General features: G+C 40.9%; 3 protein-coding genes across 5 annotated transcripts; all 3 read right to left on the reverse strand.

Moving 5' to 3' along the window:
- Positions 1–902: 902 nt before the first annotated feature.
- LOC111465625 (probable prolyl 4-hydroxylase 3) lies at positions 903–4,505 on the reverse strand. The gene is made up of 8 exons (XM_023110103.1): positions 4,039–4,505; positions 3,871–3,952; positions 3,677–3,774; positions 3,499–3,596; positions 2,208–2,337; positions 1,938–2,125; positions 1,721–1,795; positions 903–1,190 (listed from the first exon to the last, which is right to left on the reverse strand). Exons 1-7 carry the CDS (start codon positions 4,236–4,238, stop codon positions 1,728–1,730), a joined length of 864 nt encoding a protein of 287 aa, XP_022965871.1. The 5' UTR covers positions 4,239–4,505; the 3' UTR covers positions 903–1,190; positions 1,721–1,727.
- A 9,126-nt stretch (positions 4,506–13,631) lies between these two features.
- On the reverse strand, positions 13,632–16,852 carry LOC111465655 (probable prolyl 4-hydroxylase 3). 2 transcript variants are annotated; one of them, XM_023110142.1, is made up of 6 exons: positions 16,305–16,852; positions 16,130–16,211; positions 15,936–16,033; positions 15,743–15,840; positions 14,219–14,502; positions 13,632–14,080 (listed from the first exon to the last, which is right to left on the reverse strand). In XM_023110142.1, exons 1-5 carry the CDS (start codon positions 16,613–16,615, stop codon positions 14,420–14,422), a joined length of 672 nt encoding a protein of 223 aa, XP_022965910.1. In that variant the 5' UTR covers positions 16,616–16,852; the 3' UTR covers positions 13,632–14,080; positions 14,219–14,419. The 2 variants fall into 2 exon arrangements, with proteins under 2 accessions (XP_022965910.1, XP_022965911.1); XM_023110143.1 differs by lacking the exons at positions 13,632–14,080; positions 14,219–14,502 and adding an exon at positions 14,536–14,798 and having other exon boundaries at positions 16,305–16,851.
- LOC111465589 (AT-hook motif nuclear-localized protein 14-like) lies at positions 13,995–22,356 on the reverse strand. 2 transcript variants are annotated; one of them, XM_023110046.1, is made up of 7 exons: positions 21,933–22,356; positions 21,505–21,557; positions 18,489–18,620; positions 18,084–18,236; positions 17,657–17,945; positions 17,478–17,575; positions 13,995–14,041 (listed from the first exon to the last, which is right to left on the reverse strand). In XM_023110046.1, exons 1-6 carry the CDS (start codon positions 22,300–22,302, stop codon positions 17,520–17,522), a joined length of 1,053 nt encoding a protein of 350 aa, XP_022965814.1. In that variant the 5' UTR covers positions 22,303–22,356; the 3' UTR covers positions 13,995–14,041; positions 17,478–17,519. The 2 variants fall into 2 exon arrangements, with proteins under 2 accessions (XP_022965814.1, XP_022965813.1); XM_023110045.1 differs by lacking the exon at positions 13,995–14,041 and having other exon boundaries at positions 17,174–17,575.
- Positions 22,357–24,066: the final 1,710 nt, after the last annotated feature.

Below are 24,066 nucleotides of genomic sequence, written 5' to 3' on the forward strand. Positions count from 1 at the left end.
CGGAGAAGGGAGACGATGAACGGATTGAGTGTGCCAATGTACCTGTAAAGCCATAAGCAATGGTCGTGCCATCCAGACCTATTCTCCAGTCGAATCGAGGAGATATCAGGTTCACTCCCCGGGGTTGAAGCAAGAAATGACTCTCCCCGAAACCTTGGTACTCATAGTTCCCCCTGACTTGATTACCTCCCAAGTCAATGTTCGTACCATAGCATAGACCTGACATTGATGTCCCACCCGTAGGTGAGGACAACTTGCCAACAGATGTATCGCCTTTAATACCTCTACCAGCTTCCTTTGTCGGGTCGATTACAAAAGTACTAACAATAACCTGATGTGGATGGGTCAGTACAAGGATGAACTAAGCAAGAGAATAATGCATCTAAAACTCTTTATGCAATAAAACATTCAGACATTGACCGGTGGTAGGCAAGCAATAAATCCCCTTTTTCATTCATAAAAAATCAAGATGGAATGCTCATTCGGTGCTAGGTCAAGGATACGTAGCCGAAGTAAATAAAAAATCTAGATAACCTGAGCATTCCACCGGTGGTGGGGTGGTGGGTCAAGGTTTTGAAGGATACATAATCGTTCATCCATCGAAAATCAAGGGGTTCAAAGGATACGTAGCCTGAGAAAGTAAAAAAAAAAATCCTCTTTTTCATCTATCGAAAATCAAGATAAATTGAGCACTACAATGACACATGATCGTATTCCAACTTCGATACATAGAATCATCTTGCACGACATGATCGAAACCCATCTAAGAACCACTTTAAGTTCGAAACCAAGCTCAAACTAGAAAATAAATTTATAGTTTATGAAACATTTTTGGCTCGAAAGGTCAAACAAGGAACTGTGCTATGTTCAAATTAACAACCGACCAAATCGAAACAAAAACAAAACAACAAAAGGACCGAATTGATTTAACATCTTAGAACAAGGTAAAAAAAGTAGCAAATTTTAAAGTTGAAGCAAGGCTTGGAACAAGAAGTACACTAAAACTCAACTTTTCTATGAACTACTCTTTTGTTTGCAAATGTAGAAGTAACTATACAACTAAATATGTAATTCCTCGATAACAACAACAACAACAAAAAAAAATTGTAATTTTTAAGAAAGGTGAGTAAAAACTAAGGACAACATAAGAGTTAGTCTTCTTCTCAACAAGTGTATACCTTCATTCCACCCTGCAATTTGGAAATGGTCTCACTTAAAATCAAGTCATATACTCAAATATATCATTTATTGCTAATAAAACACTAGATTTGTAGCTATTTCAAACCAGCTTCTAAATATTATGAAGCCCAAGTAAAGAAAAGAGCAAACAAATGACGACGAGACGAGACCATATTCGTATGAAAGTGATTGAGACAGACTAAAAAATGAATCAAAGTTACTACCTAACCAACAAGGTGCACATTCCTTTTCAGTGGCTTAATAATAAAACTCTCAAATTAAGCGTTCTTAGCTTGGAACAATTCTAAGTTGGATGATGAAACCATACGAGTGAAAACAAAATATGTTGAAAATGTTGTGTTGGTTTGTAAGAATTAGTCTACGTAAACAAGTAGGTAATGTGGTATGCCACACAAGAGACACAAGAAAATATTGAGACCATCAGGTACTAAATCTGAATCTTAAATCCAGATCTGAGTCCTAAAAGTATGTGTGTACATAATATAGGAGCATTGTGTACTACAATTAGTCGAAAACTTACCTTTGAATTAGTATTCATTAACATGCATCCACTTTGTACATGACCATTTGTTCCCTCTTATGACAGGGCAAGAACCTACATATCACAAGAATGTCAAATTAATTCTACTTCACAATCATTAAAATGATCCCACAGCCCTGATAAAAGGCATGTATATTGTTCATTAGAATCAACTAGATGGAAATATTAAGATTTTGGTGAAGGAAATATCACTAACCATGCATACTTGTAGGATCTAAGGTATTATCAGGCCTCATGCTCCAGAACAATAATGCATCTCCCATCTTTGGTTTTAGAGATAGTCCACCTTTACCACATTCAGACCGTTCATTCCACCCAGGCAAAGAGCTGAAGTTCCCTTCGGCTGCTGGGAACACCGTCTCGCCCCCTTCTTCGACGTCTGACCTGCATTCATATCGGTCACGGTTTGAGAGAGAGAAGTAGAGAGAGGCAGATGAGTTTGAGAGATGTCTAAATTGAATCTTACAGATACATGAGAAGGGTGGCTATTCTTTGGCCGCCATGTTTGATGTTGAACTCATCAGCAAAGAAATCATAGTGAGCATCATACTTCTGCCCAACTTCATAGTGCAGAATTTGAAGTGCTTCTCCATGCTCTGTTTGGAATAGTGAATATCAACATTAGTACCAAAATGTATTGAGACCAAGAATGTCAGTGATGTCAACAAAGTATCAACAAGCAAATGAGTCGTGTTCACCAAAGCCCTGCTTGGTTTGGGCCTCAAAACTAGAATGGAAAACAAACCCACGTTCTCTATGCTCGGTTGAATTTGTGAATATTGACAGTAATACCAAAATGAATTAAGACCAAGAATGTTACTAATATAAACGAAGCATCAAAAGGAAAATGTGTGAGATCCCACGTCGGTTGGAGAGGAAAATGAAACATTCTTTATAAAAGTGTGTAAACCTCCTCTAGCATACGTGTTTTAAAAACCTTGAGGAGAAACTTGAAAGGAAAGACTCAAAGAGGACAATATCAGCTAGCGGTAGGCTTGGGTGGTTACAAATGGTATCAAAAGCAAATGCAGTTGGTGTGCAAGGACGGTGAACCCCAAAGGGGGTGGACACCCGGCGGTGTGCTAGGGAGGACGTTGAGCCCCAAAGGGAGGTGGACATTGGGCGGTGTGCCAGCGAGAACGCTGAGCCCCAAAGGGAGGTGGACACTGGGCAGTGTGCCAGCGAGGATGCTGGGCCCCGAAGGGGTGTGGATTGTAAGATCCCATATCGGTTGAAGAGGGGAACAAAGCATTCTATATAAGGGTGTGGACACCTCTCCCTAGCAGACACGTTTTAAAAACCTTTGAGAAGAAACCCGAAAGAGAAACCCAAAGATGACAATATCTACTAGATGTGGGCTTAGACAAAAATGAATGATTTGTTCACCAAAGCCCGGCTTGGTTTGGGCCTCAGAACTAGAATGGAGAATGAACCCACATGAAAATTAGCTCATTTTTCATCAAGGTTTGGCTAGTCTAACCATGTTTCTGAACTATAATTGAACAGCTTAATGTTGTTGAATACAGTGAAATAACTATCTTCACAACTCAACGACACTATTGTACAACATATGAAACAAATCTTGTTTAAGTAAGGTCGTCAATCAAATCACTATCTTGTCCCACCAGACAAGACTAACACACAAACAAAATTCCAAAACAATGATTCAAAATTGCTCTGAAGCTCTTATAGATAAGAATCATCACAAGAAGCATGAGAAATTGGCCAAGGTAACATGCGAATTTGGATATCATTACCTACGGGAATGAAAGTAAAATCTGCTATTCTTTTCTCTATGTTGCTGACAATTTTGTTCTGCCCTCTATGCAGAAACATCCCGGAACTGGTGCGCGCCCTGTGGACATGACATTGCAAGCCCCACCAACGTTAGTTCATAGTCAGGATTGACAAATTCTATTGATGACGAACACAGACCTGCTATCTACACTCTTCCCAGTTTTACTATCCACCACAGTTGATTTTTCCATGTAAGGTTTTGCAAGACTAATCAAATACAAGCATTCTTCCTTGGACTGTCCAAAATCATTCATATCAGCAAGCATTTCAACCAAAAACATGACAAAAACCAAACAAAAAGCCAAAAGGAATTCAAAATTCTGAGAACTTACCAAGAAATTGTGATAAACAAAAGCCCTAGGCTCCCACGAAATGAACTCAACCCATTGATCCCCTCTCTTCCCCAACCCATCACTGCAACAAAAAAAGAGGGTTGGGCTCCAAGATCAAAAATCAAAATCAAAATCATTTGATTCCGCTAATAAGCATTGCCAAAGTACCTATGAACGGCACTATGCTGGACAGAAGCGAGACGGTGGAGTAGCTCGCTATGAGAACTTTCAGGAGGAGAGAAGAATCGGAAAGCAATGAACATGGAAACCCCAAGTGCCAAAAGAAAGACCATGATTATCTTGGAAAGCTTGAATGTGGACCATTTCCGGCCCTGAAACTTGATGTATTTCCCTTTCAACACCGCCATTAAAGAACGAAGAAGCTTCAGAAGAATCAAACCCCGATTCCGATAAGCTGCTACTTCTGAAATTGAAACAAAGATAAATATATATAACTGGGGTTGGGCGAGACTTGGCCATGCAGGAAATTGGGGGAAATTTTTGGTGGGTAATCCGGATTTGTGTGCGCCCACAGGGAGATTGAAGAACGAGGCACTGGATTTATGAGTTTCGGATTTTTCTGGATTTTGGGAGATGTAGACGCAACTGTTACGAGATGACTTGGTTTTTTATGGTAACGACAGCAAACCTGCTCTTTCGTTAGGTAACTATTTTTTTGGTAATTATATTATTTTTAAACCTCGCGTAGACGAGAGTACAAGTGGAATAACATTATTGAGTTGCCATTTACTTTGATAGGATAATTTGTTATTTAAATATTGAATGAGAAATGAGAATATGGAGGTGTTGGGTTAAGTCCCGCAACGAGCGCAACCCTCGTGTTTAGTTGCCAACCGTTGAGGTTGGAACCCTGAGCAGACTGCCGGTGATAAGCCGGAGGAAGGTGAGGATGACGTCAAGTCATCATGCCCCTTATGCCCTGGGCGACACACGTGCTACAATGGCCAGGACAAAGGGTCGTGATCCCGCGAGGGTGAGCTAACTCCAAAAACTCGTCCTCAGTTCGGATTGTAGGCCGCAACTCGCCTGCATGAAGCCGGAATCGCTAGTAATCGCCGGTCAGCCATACGACGGTGAATTCGTTCCCGGACCTTGTTCAGCCCAAATATTTTTCTCTTTCTTTTTGTTATTTTTTTCTTACAACAAGTTTTCTTCAGCGTTTTATACTCTGCCTATGTTTTCTTCTCAATTGACAGAAGTTAACAAGTGGTATCAGAGCATTGTCAGGAGCCGACTTTATCAAAAGTCAAGTTAAATAGCTCAAGTGATTAGAGCGTTGACCTAATAACGCACATGTCTCAGATCCAAGTAAAAGAAAATGCAAAGTGTGAAAATACACACATCCGTAGGGTCCATCTCGGGCATGCCCGATCCTGTCACCTCCAATCACCTCGAGCAAGTCACAATTTCAATCGAGACATTACTTGACGTGAACGATCTAACTTGACTTCTCCAATTTTGGGTCCACGGAGGATGAGTTCCAACTGGGTGTAACAAAATGTATCGGCTGAGGCTGAGGAGCCAATTCAACTGAAGGAGGAGCGAGTGTTCACTCTACTTGGTGAAAGAGACCGAGCACTACAAGCTTAACCCGGTGTCTACTTCATTCTGAGGCTCCAACTTGGTGTCTACTTCATTCTGAGGCTCAAGGCTAACCTTGAGAGCCTGGGTCAACTCGATGAGCCAGCTGCCACATTTCCATCGAGCGTGGGCTACCTTTACATCCTGGCAGTTAGCTTCTCGACTAGGATCGAAAAAGAATCAAAGGCGTGAACAGGCTATGCGACAAGTGTCCCATCGGGGCAAGCAGAGGCGCCACCCCCTATCAAGCGAGCGAGCAGAAGCCAAATCCTTTTTGCCAGACATGAAATGCCTCAGAATATACTATACGGGGATATGACTAGTTGTCAACTTCTCCCTACCCAAGGTTATATACTGTGAGCCGTTGTTACTCTCTTGTTTGCTTATATAACGTCTCTTTCGAAAATCTCTCTCTGCCCTCGTTTTCTAAAACCTTCTCTTAAATCGAGGCCAGAGGCTCGAGCATACATCGCTTGGCCGTAGGCGACGCAAGAACGAATTGGCTTAGCTCACTTATTGTTGGAAATTGAGTGCCGCACAATCGCAAGTCCGCTACCATCAAGAGTGCGATTGTGACAAGTGGCATCAGAGCTTTGTTAGCTCTGTGACACAGCAAAGACCGAAAACATGTTGACGAAAAAGTCGACACCCAAATCACAAGCCGATCGGCTTACTTTAATAGAGGAAGAAATGTTGTTCTTTAAAGAAGTCTCTGACACCATCCGCTTCCTGGAAGCACGGGTGACGGAATTGAATGGAAAAGTCGTAGAAATCGACGCAATAGGAAACCGCCTGGATGGGTTGCCAATCGCAGAACTAATGTTTTGAGTGGCCTCACTCGAAGAAAGAGTTGCTCCTAAAGCAGCTCAAGACCGTCTAGTAGCCCCGATAGCTCTGTCGCGCACAAAGAGGGACGTGGCGAAGAGTTCGACGTGCTACAAAATACAATGATGAGTTTGTTCAATGAATTAGTTGACAAATTCAGAACAACAATTGATGTCATCCAAGAAAAGATGGCCGACATGAACACCCGAATTGGGGTGACCATGAAAGTCGTGGAGAACGTCACGGCTGGACAAACTAATACAGGATCCAACAAACTGAAGTTCTCAGACCCCAGACCTTTCAAAGGGAACCGGGACGCCAAAGAGTTGGAGAAATTCATCTTTGATGTCGAACAGTACTTCAAAGCCACAACGACTTGTACTGACGACATAAAAGTGACAGTAGCCTCAATGTATCTCATAGACGATGCAAAACTTTGGTGGCGTACGAAGGTGCAAGACCTCGAGAAGGAATTATGCACCATCGACTCGTGGGAAGACCTCAAGAGAGAGTTGAGGGACCAATTCTTCCTCGAAAACGTAGAACATTTAGTAGTGGAAAAACTAATAGTCCTAATACAAACTGGAAGCATAAGGGACTATGTTAGACAATTCTCGACCCTGATGTTAGATATGAGGGGCACGTTAGAGAAGGACAAGATATTTTTCTTTATAAACGGGTTACAACCGTGGGCCAAAGCAAAAATACACGAGAAAAAGGTTCAAGACCTAGCTAACGCAATTGCCAGCGTCGAGAGACTCCTAGACTTTGAGAACGAAGCGGGTTTCCAAAGAAGAAAACACAGGCCCCAAACACTGGGGGGTAAAACATATAAACAGCCAAGTCATCGAAATGGAATCCCCTAATAGGCCAAACGAAAGTAACGACAGACCAAGTGGGTGGACAGATAAACCTTCTCAGAATAACCAAGCGGGGGCATCTCGAGGACCTTACCCTCAAAAGAACTGCCCGACAACACCTTTACAATGCCTGTTGTGTAAAGGCCCTCACAGACTGTTCTACTTTCCTCATCAGGCCTCTCTCAGTGCACTCCAAGTGTCCATTCAAGAGAGCAACGACACAGGAGTCAAGACTATGCCAGACAAGAAGGAAGATCAAGACAACCCCCAAATGGGTGCGCTCAAATTCTTGTCAGCCCTCCAACGGAAGGTCGACCCAAACGAGATAATAGAGAAAGGACTCATGTTTGTAGATGCGACAATAAACTCTCGTTCAAGCAAGAGCACCTTGATAGACTCAGGTGCAACCCACAACTTCATCGCCGACCAAGAAGCACGAAGATTGGGACTCACCATAGAAAAGGACTCCGAAAAAATAAAAGTTGTCAACTCTGAGGCCTTGCCTATTGTGGGAGTTTCCAAAAGAGTCCCCTGCAAGTTAGGGGCTTGGACAGGAGAGTTGGACCTTGTCATGGTTCGCATGGACGACTTCGACGTGGTACTTGGGATGGATTTCCTCCTAGAACACAAAGTTATCTCAATGCCACTGGCGAAATGCTTAGTGATCACCGACCACAACCCCACAGTGATACCTGCAAGCATCAAGCAACCAGGTAATCTTAGTATAATCTCGGCCATACTATTGAAAAGAGGACTCGCACGAGAGGAACCTACATTTATGGCTATACCCCTGATGGAAGGAATGACCACTGATGAAACTATTCCAAGCGAAGTCAAGGATGTTCTAGACAGTTATGCTGACATAATGCCAAAGAGCTTACCATAAACATTACCACCCCGTCGAGGCATTGATCACGAAATTGAACTCCTCCCCGGGGTTAAACCCCCAGCGAAGAACGCATACTGGATGGCTCCCCCTGAGCTAGCCGAATTGAGGAAACAACTGGATGAGTTGTTGATGGCAGGATTCATCCGCCCAACAAAGGCACCTTACGAAGCCCTCGTACTATTTCAGAAAAAGAAGGATGAGACGTTGCGTCTGTGCATAGATTATAGAGGCTTAAAGAAGGTGACGATACGCAACAAATACCCACTGCCAATAATATCTGACTTCTTTGACCAACTTCACGGGGCCATATACTTCATAAAATTGGACTTACGATTAGGGTACTACCAAGTACGTATCGCCGAAGGGGACGAGCCCAAGACGACGTGTGTAACAAGATATGGGGCCATTGAGTTCCTGCTAATGCCCTTTGGCTTGACAAACGCCCCAGTTACGTTCTCTACGTTAATAAACCAAATTTTTCCACGAGTACTTGGATCAGTTCATCGTAGTGTACCTCGACGACATAGTTGTATACAGCAAACCCTAGAGGAGCACAAGGTGCACCTAAATCTAGTGTTTGACAAGCTGTGGCAGAATCAATTATACGTCAAGAAAGAAAAATGTGTCTTCGCACAAACATGTATCAACTTACTTGGACATGTCATAAGTTGTGGACAAATTGATATGAATAGCAATAAGATAAAAGCTATCCAAGAATAGAAAATTCCTACTTCCGTATCCGATGTGCGATCCTTCATAGGATTGGCAAACTACTATAGGCGGTTCGTCGAAGGGTTTTCACGACGAGCCGCCCCATTAATAAAACTCCTGAAGAAAGACAACCCTTGGTCGTGGTCAAATGAATGTCAAACGACCTTTGAAGATCTGAAGGCAACCATGATGAGGGGTTCTGTCCTCGGATTAGTAGATGTTACTAAATCATTTGAAATAGAGACAGATGCTTCCGACTTTGCCTTAGGCGGTGTCCTTATTCAAGAAGGCCACCACATCGCTTATGACAGTCGAAAGCTCAATGATGTTGAAAGGAGGTACACTGTCTCCGAAAAAGAAATGTTGACTGTGGTCCATTGCCTACGAGTCTGGAGACAGTACCTCTTGGGATCACAGTAACTAGTGAAGACATATAACAACATCATTTGCCATTTCTTCGATCAACTAAAATTGACGGCAAAACAAGCTTGGTGGCAGGAGTTGTTGGCTGAATTTGACTACAAATTTGAACACAAGGCAGGAAAGAGTAACCAAGCAGTCGACGCGCTGAGTCGGAAGGGCGAACATGCGACCCTGTGCACGACATCATGAAATAACATTTACATAAAAACCCATCAGCCAAAGCCGTCGTCAAACTACCTAAAGTCGGGAAGACATGACAGTTTTGGGTCAAGGGAGACCTTCTAATGACAAAAGAAAACAGATCATACGTCCCAAGAATGGGAGAACTGAGAAAGAAGCTCATTCAGGAATGTCATGATACTTTATGGGTCGGACACCCTTGGTGTCAAAGAACATATGCCCTAATAAAAAAGGGGTACTTCTGGCCAAATATGCGAGACATCGTGCAGTACACCAAGACGTGTCTCATCTACCAACAGGACAAAGTCAAGAAAGTCAAAGTCTTGGGACTCTTGGAACCTCTACCTGTGCCAACAAGGCCTTGGGAAAGTGTGTATCTAGACTTCATAACACACCTCCTAAAAGTCGGGGAATATGATGTCATCTTGGTTATCGTAGACCGATTCTTGAAACACATGATGTTCGTCCCCACTTCCAAATTATGCTCGGCTAAACTAATAACCCAACTCTTAACACATTGTAAAGTTATGGGACATTCCGTCGAGCATCATCAACGATAGGGATGGTAGATTCATTGGCACATTCTGGACCGAGTTATTCGCCTTCTTGGGAACGACTCTAAACATCTTATCAAGCTATCATCCTTAAACCGATGGATAGACGGAACGGTTCATCTGATTGCTCGAAGAATACTTAGGTCACTTCGTCGACACTCGCCAGAAGAACTAGATACAACTGCTAGATGTCGCCCAATTCTGTTTCAATTGTCAAACAAGTTCGTCTACGGGAAAGAGCCCCTTCAAAATTGTAAGTGGATGATAGACGACCTTGCCCCATATTATTGATCATCCTTATGAAGGAAAAAACCTTCAAGCTCAAAACTTCACAAGAGAATGGAAGCAGACAACAGATATAGCCGGGACATATTTGGAGAAAGCTTCCAAGCATATGAAGAAGTGGGCAGACAAGAAGCGTCGCCCCCTCTAATTCCGAGCAAGAGATCAAGTCCTCATCAAGTTGAGACCAGAACATATCAGATTCCGCAGCCGAAAGGACCAAAGACTAGTTCAAAAATATGAAGGCCCGATTGAAGTCCTTAAAAAGATCGGGGGCTATCTCCTATAGAGTTGCGCTACCCACATGGATGAAAATTCACCCAGTAATTCATTTGAGCAACTTGAAGCCCTATCACCCTGACCCAGACAACAACCAGCGAAATGTAATCATTAGACCGAGCATCGACCTGAAACAAAGAGAGACCAAAGAAATAGAGGAGATCCTAGCCGACAGGATTAGGAAGATAGGAAGACCTATACGGAAGATTCGTGAATTCCTTGTCAAATGGAAGAATCTCCCTACGGAGGAAACCAGCTGGGAACGCGCCGAAGATCTGGACTCCATCGCCAGGTTTGAAAGTAGTCGGTTGACAGAGACGTCAACCAATTAGGTGGGGGAGGATGTCACGGTCATGCTCGTCCAAGGCGTGTTGCCCATGACCGCATGCCCATGACAAGTCAAACCCTTTATAGGAAGTATGACGTTTTGGAAAAATCATGTCTAGGCCTGCCAGACATGAAATGCCTTAGAATGTACTATACGGGGATATGACTAGTTGTCAACTTCTCCCTACCTAAGGTTATATACTGTGAGCTGTTGTTGTTACTCTCTTACTTGCTTATATAACGTCTCTTTTAAAAATCTCTCTCTGCCCTCATTTTCTAAAACCTTCTCTTAAACTGAGGCTAGAGGTTCGAGCATACGTCGCTTGGCCGTAGGTGACGCAAGAATGAATTGGTTTATCTCACTTGTCGTTGGAAAGTGAGTGTCGCACAATCGCAAGTCCGCTGCCATCAAGAGTGTGATTGTGACACTCGCATGCAACGGCAACTAATGACGCCCTACTCCCCCTAACAGAACGGGGTAGTGGAATGCCAAAATCAGACCATCGTCGGGATAGCAAGGTCATTGCTGATGACAGCTGGGATGCCCAGGAGGTTCTGTGGAGAGGCGATAATAACGGCCGTCTACCTCCTCAATCAGTCGTTAACGCGAAGCCTCGACGGGAAGACGTCACACGAGGCCTGGTACAACAAGAAGCCAGCGGTACGTCATCTCTAAGTGCTTGGTTGCGTCGCATACATGAAGGACGTGCATCCCTACCTCGCCAAGCTCGACCCTAGAGGGCTGAAGGTCGTCTTCATCGGCTACGAACCCGAAAACAAGGCATACAAGTTCTATGATCCTGTGGAGAGGCGAGCTCACGTGTCGCACGACATCATCTTTGACGAGACCACCTTCTGGCAGTGGAAGGACGTGTCCGAAGCAGACCAAAACCCAATTCAATTCAGGGTAGAGTACCTCGTCACCGAGCCGAGAGAAGGAGAAGCACAGCATCGGGAATCGTCACCGCTGCCAGTAGCTGCACTGGGCACGCCTATGCCAACCCCAACCATAACTCCAGTTGCACCCCCTCAACTAGTGAAGTTCGCAACACCACGTACTGCAGATTCGATGCTAGATGCCGATCACGATGATGGTCTGGTGGCCAGGTACCGGAGGATGGAAGACCTACTAGGAAGAGGTGAACCACCTGGACTGGCAGCGCGCCAACTCGAAGAAGAGGTGGCCGAACAAGACATGGAGTCTGGAGGACATGCCACTAGGCACACCGAGCCATAGGGCTCGAATCAGATTTCAAACAAAAGAAGGTAGATATACGATAGGGCTTTAGGAAGAGATTGTTAGATAAATCTCTACAAGTGAATGTGATCCCTAATTTTTAGTTAACTCTTTTCTTGTTAGGTAACTATTTGATGTTAAACCCACACAATTCAAGTAGGTGGGAAACCCACACAATTCAAGTAGGTGGGAAGTACACCGTACAATGGAGAGCATTATTAAGTTAAGTTGTCATTTACTTCTTCTATTTTTAGGATAATTTGTTATTTAAATATCCCAACTGAATCTGAGATATCGGGTCTTCATAAGTCAACAATGATATCGAGATAATCGTTTATTGAGTATAGATTTCGGCCGTTTTTTACTCCGTCGACGTTTTCCTCTCAATTGTCAGAAGTCAACAGTGATATCAAGATGATCGTTTATTGAGTATAGATTTCAAATCTCTGTTTGAATCTTGTCGCATCTACGAAATGGATTGATGTTAGAATTCTCACCCTACTCAACGTTGAACTTAAAAAATATGATAAAGACGTTCTATTTGGAAAATATCAATTCCGTTTGTTTGGAAACAAAAAAATAAATAAATAAAATACTATATTTGTGTGAAATATTGGATTCATAAAAATAACAATATTGAATTAACATTTGGATTCTAATATATAATATATTAATTTCTACCATTAATTTTCTATCAATATCAAAACTTAATTTATTTGATTTTTTTAGTCAATTAAAAACCTAACATATAATACCATAATTGTGAAATCTTGGGATCAGTTAGATAACGAACAATATCGTTATCTATTAGCAGTAGACTTGAGATATCACAAATGGGATCATAGTCAAATACCGAGCAATGTACCAATTGAACCTCAAAGGGAGTAGATTGCGAGATCTCACATTGGTTGGAGAGAAGAACGAAACATTCCTAAAGGGTGTGAAAACCTCTCCCTATCAAATGCGTTTCAAAACCGTGAGACTAACAACGATACGAAACAGGCCACTATGACAATATTTGTTAGCAGTGGGTTTGAGCTATTAAAACAATTACGATGGTCAGACACTGAATCATCAACGTTTAAAATAGTAATTAGGGATTTATCTATCGAATTTCACTCAGATTTATCAAAATCTTTATATAAACATCCTTCGAGTAAATTAACGAAGGTAGTTTATTGCATATTTATAGAATTTCTTGAATTTCATAAGAAATCCTCCGTTTACCTCACTAATTAATATGGATTCTCACAACTCTCTCTTGTTCCTTGGGGCTCAACGTCTTTGTTGACACACTTTCTTGTGTCAGTCAATATCATTTGTAACTGCCCAAAACCACCGCTAGCGAATATTATTCACTGTAGCTCATTATGTATTGTCGTCAGCCTAACTGTTTTAAAACGCATCTGCTAAGAAGTTTTCATACCTTTATAAAGAATGTTCCGTTCCCTCCAATGTGGGATCTCACATAGTTCTCACCAAAATTGCATATTTTGGAAGATTTTGAAACTTCAAAGCAAGTTATTTAGCATAATGGGCAAACTTTAACAGTGGACTCTATTGAAATTGGTCGGGTGGAACACTGAATACTGTTAAAGTTGATACAGTGAAGTTATTTACTCGCTATTTTATAATGTATGTAGATCAAACCGAGAGTAAAGTATTTTAGCTCACCCCAACGACCACCGAACTTCGAGATGGTCGGCCAAAACGTTCAAACCAAATATTATGTGATAAAAAGGTGAGATTTGATACTAAATCACCAGAGGTTTTTGTTGATATGATCAAATTGCAGATTGCAACCTGTAACAACAACACCAAACTTGTTCATCTAAACGGAGAAAAACAGGAGAATTAGAATTAGAACATGCAAATGCACCATGAAAAGTGGATGGATAATAACTTCTGATGAGTTTGCTATCACCTGTACAGTATGGAGCATACTACGACGACAGAATTAGCTAACACAGTGAAGCGAAGATTGCTGGCGTTGCAGCGGTTGTGCAGTCACGTCTTGTCTCGTCTCGTCCTGTATGTTAACCTGATGTGGATGGGTCCATACAAGAATGAACTAAGCAAAAGAATAATACATCTAAAACTCTTTATACAATAAAACATTCAGACATCGACTGAACTTCTTAGGGAAAATACTGGAAAAACAATTTGTTGGTTACGGTACCTGCATGGGTCCAGCAGCCTTCAATGGTCCACCAACTCCTGCAACTCCCCCTCCTATGATATGGCCATCAGAACTCAACAAACATACGCTAAGACCAGACCACCGGTCTTTCCTCCATGTCAGCTCGTACATAAGATCCACATAACAAAACAATCTCGAAACGGTAGTAACATTAAATTGCAAATAGTTATAATAATGCATTCATAAGCAAACTTCGGGAAGGAAAAAAACAGACATCATCATCCAAATGAGTAGCCAGTTAAAATGTATACCTTCATTCCACCCTGCAATTTGGAAATGATCTCACTTAAAATCATGTCATATATTGCTAATAAAACACTAGATTTGTAGAATATTATTTCAAATCCGCCTCTCAAAGTTATGATACCCAAGTAAAAAAAAGCACACAAATGACAAGATAAGACCATATTTGTATGAAAGTGATTGAGACAGACTAAAAAAGAACCGAAGTTACTACATATACCAACAAGGTGCACGTTCCCTTCCTTGTCAGTGGCTTAATAAAAAAAAAAAACTTCCAAATTAAGCGTTCCCTTCCTTGTCAGTGCTTCTCCATGCTCTGTTTGGAATAGTGAATATCAACATTAATACCAAAATGTATTGAGACCAAGAATGTCAGTGATGTCAACAAAGTATCAACAAGCAAATGAGTAGTGTTCACCAAAGCCCTGCTTGGTTTGGGCCTCAAAACTAGAATGGAGAACAAACCCACGAGAAAATTAGCTCATTTTTCATCAGCCCAAGCCCACTCCTATATTGTCTACTCTTGCTCGTTACATATCGTCGTCAGCCTCACAGTTTTGAAATGTGTCTACTAGGGAGAAGTTTTCACACCCTTATAAGGAAGTTTTGTTCCCTTCTCCAACTGATGTGGGATCTCACAATCCACCCCCTTGGGACCCAGTCTCCTCGCTAGCACATCGCCCGATATGTGGCTTTGATACCATTTATAACAAACCAAGTCCACCGCTAGCTAATATTGTCCGTTTTGACCGGTTGCACATTACCATCATCCTCACGGTTTTAAAATGCATCTACAATGGAGAAGGTCTAGACAGTGCTTCGAACCGTCCAATAACTGTCTCTGATACCATTTGTAACAACCCAAGCCCACCGCTAGTAGATGTTGTTTGCTTTGGCCCATTACATATCATTGTTAGCCTCACAGTTTTAAAACGTGCTTACTAGGAATATGTTTCCACACTCTTATAAGGAATGCTTTGTTTCCCTCTACAACCGAGGCGGGATCTCATAATTTGGCTACTCTAACTATACGTGATGTTATTGAACACAGTGAAATAACTATCTACACAACTCAACGACACTTGTTTAAGTAAGGTCGTCAATCAAATCACTATCATGTTCCACCAGACAAGACTAATACATAGAAGCAAGATTTCAAAGACAATGATTCCAACATGTTTTGAAGCCCTTATAGATAAGAATCATTAGAAGATGCATGAAAAATTGGCCAAGGTAACATGCAAATTTGGAAATCATTACCTACGGGAATGAATGTAAAATCTGCTATTCTTTTCTCTATGTTGCTGACAATTTTGTTCTGCTCTCTATTCAGAAACATCCCGGAACTGGTGCGCGTCCTGCGGACATGACATTGTAAGCCCCACCAACGTTAGTTCATAGTCAGGATTGTCAAATTCTATTGATGACAAAAATGAAAATGACACATACAGACCTGCTATCTTTAATCTTGCCAGTTTTTACATCAACCACAGTTGATTTTTTCATGTAAGGTTTTGCAAGACTAATCAAATACAAGCATTCTTCCTTGGACTGTCCAGAATCATTCATATCAGCAAGCATTTCAACCAAAAACATGACAAAAACCAAACAAAAAGCCAAAAGGAATCCAAAATTCTAAGAACTTACCAAGAAATTGTGATAAACGAAAGCCCTAGGCTCCCATGAAATGAACTCAACCCACTGATCCTCTCTCTTCCCCAACCCATCACTGCAACAAGAAAAAGGGGGTTCGATTCCAAGTTCAAAAATCAAAATCAAAATCAAAATCATTTGATTCCGCTAATAAGCATTGCCAAAGTACCTATGAACGGCTCTATGCTGGACGGAAGCGAGACGGTGGAGTAGATTGCTATGAGAACTTTCAGTAGGAGAGAAGAATCGGAAAGCGATGAACATGGAAATCCCAAGTGCCAAAAGGAAGGCCATGACTATCTTGGAAAGCTTGAATGTGGACCATTTCCGGCCCTGAGACTTCATGTATTTCCCTTTCAACACGCCATTAAAGAACGAAGAAGCTTCAGAAGAATCAAACCCCGATTCCGATAAGCTGCTACTTCTGAAATTGAAACAAAGATTAATATATAAAACGGGGTTTGGGCGAGGCTTGGCCATGCAGGAAATTGGGGGGGAATTTTTGGTGGGTAATCTGGATTTGTACGCGCCCACAGGGAGATCGAAGAACGAGGAACTGAATTAATGGGTTTCGGATTTTTCTGGTTTTGGGAGATGTAGACATAACTGTTATGGTAACGACAGCTAACATGCTCTTTATGTAAATAAGAATATAAAGATAAAAGATGGTGGAACCCATATCACATCGAACAGAAATCTAACCGAAATAACTGATATAAGAGATATTGTACATTACTACATATCGTCATCATCCTCACAGTTTTAAACCACGTCTATTAGAAAGAAGTTTTCACACCTTTATAATATTTCGTCACTGTTATATCTCACCAAAATGTCATACTTAGCAAATGGAAACTTGCAACCGTGGACTCTAATGAAATTGGTCGGATAGAACACTGAATACTATTAAAGCTGATAGGGTGAAGTTATTTATTCACCATGTTATAACGTATATAGATCAAACCCCACCGACCAACGACCAACGAACTTCAAGATGGTCGGCCGAACATTCCCATAAAATGTTCAAACCAAATATAATGCAATAGAAAAGTGAGATTTGATTCTAAATCACCCTAGGGGTTTGTTTATATGATCAAATTGCAGATTGCAAACTGTAACAACTACACCGAACTTGTTCATCTAAAGGGGAGAAAACAGGAGAATTAGAATTAGACATTCAAGTACACCATGAAAGGTGTGGATGGATGGAAGGATAAAAACTTCTGAAGAGTTTGCTATCACCTTTACAGTATGGTGCATACTACAACCACAGAATTAGCTAACACAGTGAAGCGAAGATTGCTGGCGTTGCAGCGGTTGATATTGTACATTTATCTACCACATACTTTGCAGTCACGTCTTGTCTCGTCTCGTATGTTAACTCTCATTCAGGAATCTGATCGTAATCTCCGTTTTCGGGAGAATGATGGTCTGTTCTTCCTGCACAAAGAAGTTCCCAACCTCATAAAAACACAAGTTCGGAAAAAGGAAACGATGAACGGATTGAGTGTGCCTGTGTACCTGTAAAATCATAAGCAGTGGTGGTGCCATCCAGACCTGTTCTCCAGTTGGATCGAGGAGATGTCAGGTTCACTCCCCGGGGTTGAAGCAAGAAATGACTCTCCCCGATACCTTGGTGCTCATTGTTTCCCCCGACTTGATTACCTCCCAAGTCGATGTTCGAACCATAGCGTAGACCTGACATCGATGTCCCACCAGTGGGTGAGGACAACTTGCCAGCAGATGTATCGCCTTTAATCCCACCACCAGCTTCCTTTGTCGGGTCGATTATGAAAGTACCAACAATAACCTGAAATGGACGGATCCGTACAAGAATGAACTAAGCAAAAGAATAATACATCTAAAACTCTTTATGCAATAAAACATTCAAACATTGACTGAACTTCTTAGGGTAAAGACGAGAAAAACAATCTGTTGGTTACGGTACCTGCACGGGTCCAGCAGCCATCAACGGTCCACCAACTCCCCCTCCTATGATATGGCCATCAGCACTCGACAAACATACGCTAAGACCACCAGTCTTTCCTCCAATATCAGTTCGTACATAAGATCCACATAACGAAACAATCTCGAAACGGCCCTAATAGTAACATTACAATGCAAATAGTTATAATAATGCATTCATAAGCAAACTTCGGGAAGGAAAAAAACAGACATCATCATCCAAATGAGTAGCCAGTTATCTTTTGTCCATTTTCCGAAACAGTCCACAAAATATATCAACAACTCGATAAAATCATCCACGATTGCTACAAAGCATCATTCTTGTTATCGTTTCTTCCACACACCAAGGAGGAAGAGCTACGACATCAAATAGGGAGAACAAAAATACCTCATATGTAACATTGCCACCGGATGAGGACGGCTGACGGAGAGATGCATTGGAGACCAAACCAGATGCGGAAAGGATACAGATTTCCCGCTTACATTGTTGCATAAACAGCATAATTTTCTGGCCCACGTCCTATTCAATATGACCGGAGTGTGCGTTAGGAGGGTAAAGAGGACAAGGGATACAGCCATAGCTCATCAGGCATATAATATAGAGTATACATAAGTAAACCAAAACGAAGCAGAAATCAACAATGTGATTTTTGTACACAATGTGACAATCAACTATGGAAGACGGGATAGAATTAAAAATTCATCTGCATGTGGTTTCTGTAATATCCTTTGATTTGGGTGTTTCTTATCATCCTTACTATTCCTTCACTTTCTCAACAAAAGGTTTGCTACTCACAAAAACAAAAACAAAAACTTCATGAAGAACACACCAATGACAAATAGTCTATCAAGAAACAGCCCATATCATCTCCTTGGAGATTCTCATATTTCTCTCGCCTTGCCCCCAAAAGGATAGATACATGACATGTTGAGAATGAAGTCTTGGGCATCTCTAGGAAGGACCACCCGTGTGATAGCCCAAGCCCACCGCTGCAGATATTATCCTCTTTGGGCTTTCCCTTCTGAGCTTCCCCTCAAGGTTTTAAAACACGTCTGTTAGGAAAAGGTTTCCACACTCTTATAAGGAATGTTTGGTTCCCCTCTCCAACCGATGTGGGATCTCACAACCCACCTACCAAACTCACCGAAGAGGTTCGACCTACGAGCAATAGAAATACACTGTTCACCAAATACAAGCGATATACTGAAACAAGTGATTTGCATCTCTGCTCAAATTTGCACTAGGATTGCAACCCGAAAGAGAGTATAATGATTCCTCTTTCGGAATAGATCCGTTATTGATGCCTCCAAGAAAAAGAGTCACAACACCTAATAAACCTTCTCCTGACCTTCAAAATTCTAGATTGTTTGGCAGAAGAACTTTGGGAGATGATAAAATCATTAGCAGCCAGGTTGTTGAACAATGACTTGACGAAAAAAATGTTCCAACCTTTAAGTATAACCACGTCCTAGAATCGCTCGGAGTAAAGGACCTTGCTCCAGATAGCCATACACCCTTCAACCTCTCTATCATTAAGGTTTCCCATGAACTTAAGCCGCCAGCCAACCACAGCTCCACTTTCCTAAAACCAAATCAGAAACCTGCCTGAACCCTCTTCTCCTTGTTACTGGACAGAAAACTTATCGACACGAATGATGGGGAAAACAAGAGATGCTTTTTTAAAATGGGCTTCTCAACCAGCTAAATTAATACAAATCCATAGAGAAACAAAAGAATGAGTAGTTGATACCAAAAAAGTAGCTATAATCACATAGAGATCACATCAACACGCAGAAAAAAATCTCCACAATAGGACCAAAGTAGATAACCACAAAACAAATACAAAGACCTTCCTTTCAGGAGAAGACTGTAAACGAACCGACATCAGAAATATAATCTTTTAAATTTTGATTTTTATCCCTTATTTCAATTCGAACTTTAAAGTTTCCCTGTTTGTATGCAGCATATTATTCTGTCAGAAAACGAAAATAACCACAGTGGATGTTGCAGATTAGCCTGGCACTCTCTTACTCATATGTGAATTCTACCAAAAACCATGTGATACACATACCTTACACATGTTCAAGAACATAAATCTATTACTTCCTTTGTGTGTGCATAAGTACACGAACATGTGTGCCGGTATGTGAGAGGGGTACTAAGAAACCGTCCTCATCTGCAAGACACCTTTTAATTGAGACTTGGCATAAAAGAAACGGAACGAGAGAAGAAATATATTCTTTTAATAATGTACCTGAGTAACTATTTTTTCAATCCCTCCAATATTCCAAATTACCATGTCTATTAAGAAGCCAAGAAATAATCTTGTTTTGTGTTACTCCCTGACAAGAAGTTAAGGAATAACCTGCACCAAGAGTATTATCTTATTCTTCTTACTTTTTCTGCACTCTAATACACCCCAATCATTTCAAGTACAATAGAACCACAATTAGAACTAGATCCATTTCATTATTAAGATGAGAAAATTCATGGGACCAAGTGGTAGCTCGAAGATTCTCGATACCAAAGTCTCAACAATTTTTGTCTCTTTATTCGGAAGGGGAATTTCACTTTTTTTGTAATTTCATCTTATCAATGAAATATTATGTTCCTTATCAAGAAAAAAAAATCTCAACGATGATTGTCATGGATTTAAATTAAAGTGCGTAGCCACTGAATAATAAGTAGTAAATCAAAAGAGGAGAAAACAGAAGCAGAGAGAAAAAACAGAAAACCATCTGCAGAACCTCTATAAGTGGACACTATGCCCCATCAGAGTATGAAAACTTAACCAACTAGTGCTTCGGGCTGGCCCGTTCCTTTTAATTTGAAGCATTAAACATTTGATCTTTCAAAGAACATAAAAACATCAAATGCAAAGGCAATAGGTCTGTAATAGCCCAAGCCCACCGCTAGCAGATAAAAAATGTTTCGTTCTCCTCCCCAACCGACGTGGGATCTCACAAGGTCTGTAGTTTACCGGAACATAAACTGTTTTGAAAGAAAAAGACTCAGGAAACTAAACTAAGAAGCTATCGACTGTAACCATACGTTTTAAAAACTCGGAACCCAGATACAAACTAGAATTCAACAGAAAAGGGCATTCAAGATCATAGAAATTTTTATGAGAACCTTAATGGTCTTGCTGTCCTATCGCAGCACCGTCATACTAGATGATATATCAATACCAGGACAGCATAGGTTATGCCCCATATTGAGAAGTGGTGACTTAGTTTGCTAATTCTTTAAAGCTAGCATTTCAAATGCATTAATTGTATATGACCCACAATTTCTAGCTATATCATTGTATGCGTTTATGCAAATGCCTGCACGTCACATGCACTTCCAAGTACATCAGTATAAATGGAATCAAATCTTTGGAAAACTATGGAGAATGCATTACCTCACCAGCTGCCACATCAATAACCTGTGGCGCAAAACCTTGGCCTGCATTACCTACATATCCAGTGAGAAGAATAAACTCCAAGTATTCGAGCACATAGTCAAAAGTGAAACAAAAACGAAAAGTAAATGAAAATAAAAAAGAAAGAAACAATTGCCAAGACTGGAAACATGTTATTTTAGAACATGAAACCATTACAAGCATACATACAAAATTGAATAAACAGGGTAAAGCATCTCTTTAAATCTTTTGCTAAAAGACCAAAAGGGAATTAAGGGCTTTTGAGATTAGGGGTTAAAACAAAGAAAACCCAATTCCAAAACCCAGAAATCACCAAAACCACAACGAATTCCAGAACCCTAGAAAACTCCCCAAAAATCCCAACAAGAGAAAAGAAATTAACAACAAATTCCAACACGACAACCCACCAAGTGCAGCCAATTGAGATTTCTTCGAAGAAGCGGAAACGGCATTAAGAGAAGAGGAAGAAACGAGGTCCTTCTTGGCCTTGGAGGAAGAGTGAGACGACGCCGTAGCAGCTTTCTTAGCCGCTAAAGCCTCCTCCGGCGTGCCGTACTTCCGCGGGCGACCTCTCTTCCGGCGACCGGGCTCGAGAGGAGAGGAGGAGACAGCGGCGGAGGGAACCGAGTGAGGGTAAAGGACGTGGGTGGTGGCGTCGGCGGAGGAGAGGTGGTGGGTGGAGGGTAGAAGGCCATTGGTCGGCGATGTGGTGGGACTTTGATGGTGGTGTTGATGGTGGTGGAAGTAGGAGCTGAGCTGGTTGTCATTGGGTTCCATTTTTGAGATGAGAGAGAGAGCGTATGTTTTGGAAAATTAAAATAAATAAATAAAATAAATATAACTTTTTTTTTTTTCCTTTTTTGGGTACATATTATCATTTATCCATAATATTCCTATCTCTCTCATAAATAAATAAATAAATCCGAGTTATATATTTATTTATTTCTAAAACTTTCTTCTTAAACCGGGGCTAGAGGCTCGAGCATGCATCGGTTAGCTAGCAAGAACGAATTGACTTAGCTCGCTTGTTGCGGGAAAGCCAGTGATGCACAACCATAAGTCCGCTACCATCAAAAGTGCGATTGTTACATATATTTTATCTACTAAATTATATTTATTAAATTATATAATTTATGCAAATAATCGTTTTCTAAGTCAGACAAACGTTAATTTAGCATTAGGAATATTCAAATGACTCGAGAATTCGACTACTCAACATGAAGGTGAATAAGCATGATTTTTTTTAAATAATTAAAAAAACAATCCGACAAACCAACTTAAAAATAGAACGTTGGGTTGGGTTGTGAATTTCTTTCAAGTTGTTCGAGTCACCAACCTAACCAACCCTAAATTTTGAGTGGATCTAAAAGATTTCTCCAACTCAAATATAACTCAATCTCGAATATATCTCTTGATACAAAAACAAAACTCGTGATTTCAACAACATTTTATCAAGAGTTTGATATCTTCATCGATGTCAACATTTAAACACCGATTCCATAACTCGATCTTAAACAACTCTACCCCTAGACTAAACAATTTACAAATTAAATAACTTCATAAATGACTTAGTCAGCGCCTAAGAACTCTCTCATATAGACTAAATTGAGACCAACAAGACCACGAGTAATGCTCGCATTGCCTTTTCGGTCGATCTTTTATCACAAGTAAATGTTTGTCAATACAAAAACCTTCCCCTACAAAGAAAAAGATATTCAAAATTGAATCTCCATTGCTTTAGCTTAAAGTAGGTCAATAATTTGTATTTGGAGCTGTGAGACCCCACGTCGGTTGAAAAATGGAACAAAACAATCCTTACAAGGATGTGGAAACCTCTTCCTAAAAGAGTTTTAAAATCGTGAGGCTAACAGCGATAAGTAATGGACCAAAGTGGATAATATCTACTAACGATGAGTTTTGACCGTAATAGGAGCGGAGAGGTTGCCAACTTTTAGATATCTAAAACTTTTGGGGAGCCAGGAGCAAATGTGAGTAACCCTAAAGTGTAATTTGGAGGGTTGTGTCAAAAGCTTCACCTTTTCAAAAGCCAACAAAAAAAGTTTAAGGTTAGGTTGGAACCATTGTCATTGGGGGCCAGCTGCAAATCTAGCAATAATTTGGTCAAAAAGTGCCAAATGAAAGGAGGAATATTGAACTTTTTTCGTTTTTCTAAACATGAATCCAATGGGATAGAAGACCTATGGTTAGTTTACAAGATGATAACACTCTCGAACGATGAGTTCGAAAAGGATTTTGAGAATAACGTTATATGTTTGAGAGTGGTTTTATCTAAAGGTCTTTTGCTACGTTATCGAAGCTTTAGTAGGGAGTCTTGGGCAAGTGTGAATAGTTCTTTTTCGAGGCTTTTGGTGTACGTTAGGCTTGTAAAGGTCGTACTGTTCGAAGGTTAAAAGTTTTAATTTCATCCATTGTTGTTTTGGAAGAAGAAACAAAATTAGATGGGCTGAGAGTTCTTAGGTAGGTGACCTTGATATGAACCAAAAGATGCAATATGTACTTCAACTAAGATGGATTTCATAC

This window comes from Cucurbita maxima, unplaced genomic scaffold (genome assembly GCF_002738345.1).
Source record: "Cucurbita maxima cultivar Rimu unplaced genomic scaffold, Cmax_1.0 Cma_Scf00029, whole genome shotgun sequence".
Taxonomy (NCBI): Eukaryota; Viridiplantae; Streptophyta; class Magnoliopsida; order Cucurbitales; family Cucurbitaceae; genus Cucurbita; species Cucurbita maxima.

Bases quoted from the DNA above. Each gene is read 5' to 3' on its own strand.
- LOC111465655 (XM_023110142.1), bottom strand. From the start codon at position 16,615: ATGGCCAAGCCTCGCCCAAACCCCGTTTTATATATTAATCTTTGTTTC. The intron at 15,841-15,935 runs GTCTGTATGTGT...TCATGTCCGCAG, and splicing joins GGCAAGATTAAAGATAGCAG to GACGCGCACCAGTTCCGGGA. The intron at 14,503-15,742 runs GTAATGATTTCC...TCCAAATTGCAG, and splicing joins TTTTACATTCATTCCCGTAG to GGTGGAATGAAGGTATACAT.
- LOC111465625 (XM_023110103.1), bottom strand. From the start codon at position 4,238: ATGGCGGTGTTGAAAGGGAAATACATCAAGTTTCAGGGCCGGAAATGG. The intron at 2,338-3,498 runs GTAATGATATCC...TATTCCAAACAG, and splicing joins TTTTACTTTCATTCCCGTAG to AGCATGGAGAAGCACTTCAA. The intron at 1,796-1,937 runs GTTAGTGATATT...TGTGATATGTAG, and splicing joins AGATCCTACAAGTATGCATG to GTTCTTGCCCTGTCATAAGA.
- LOC111465589 (XM_023110046.1), bottom strand. From the start codon at position 22,302: ATGGAACCCAATGACAACCAGCTCAGCTCCTACTTCCACCACCATCAA. The intron at 21,558-21,932 runs GTGGGTTGTCGT...CTGGATATGTAG, and splicing joins ATCTCAATTGGCTGCACTTG to GTAATGCAGGCCAAGGTTTT. The intron at 18,237-18,488 runs GTATTTTTGTTC...TGTTACTATTAG, and splicing joins GTGGCAATGTTACATATGAG to GGCCGTTTCGAGATTGTTTC.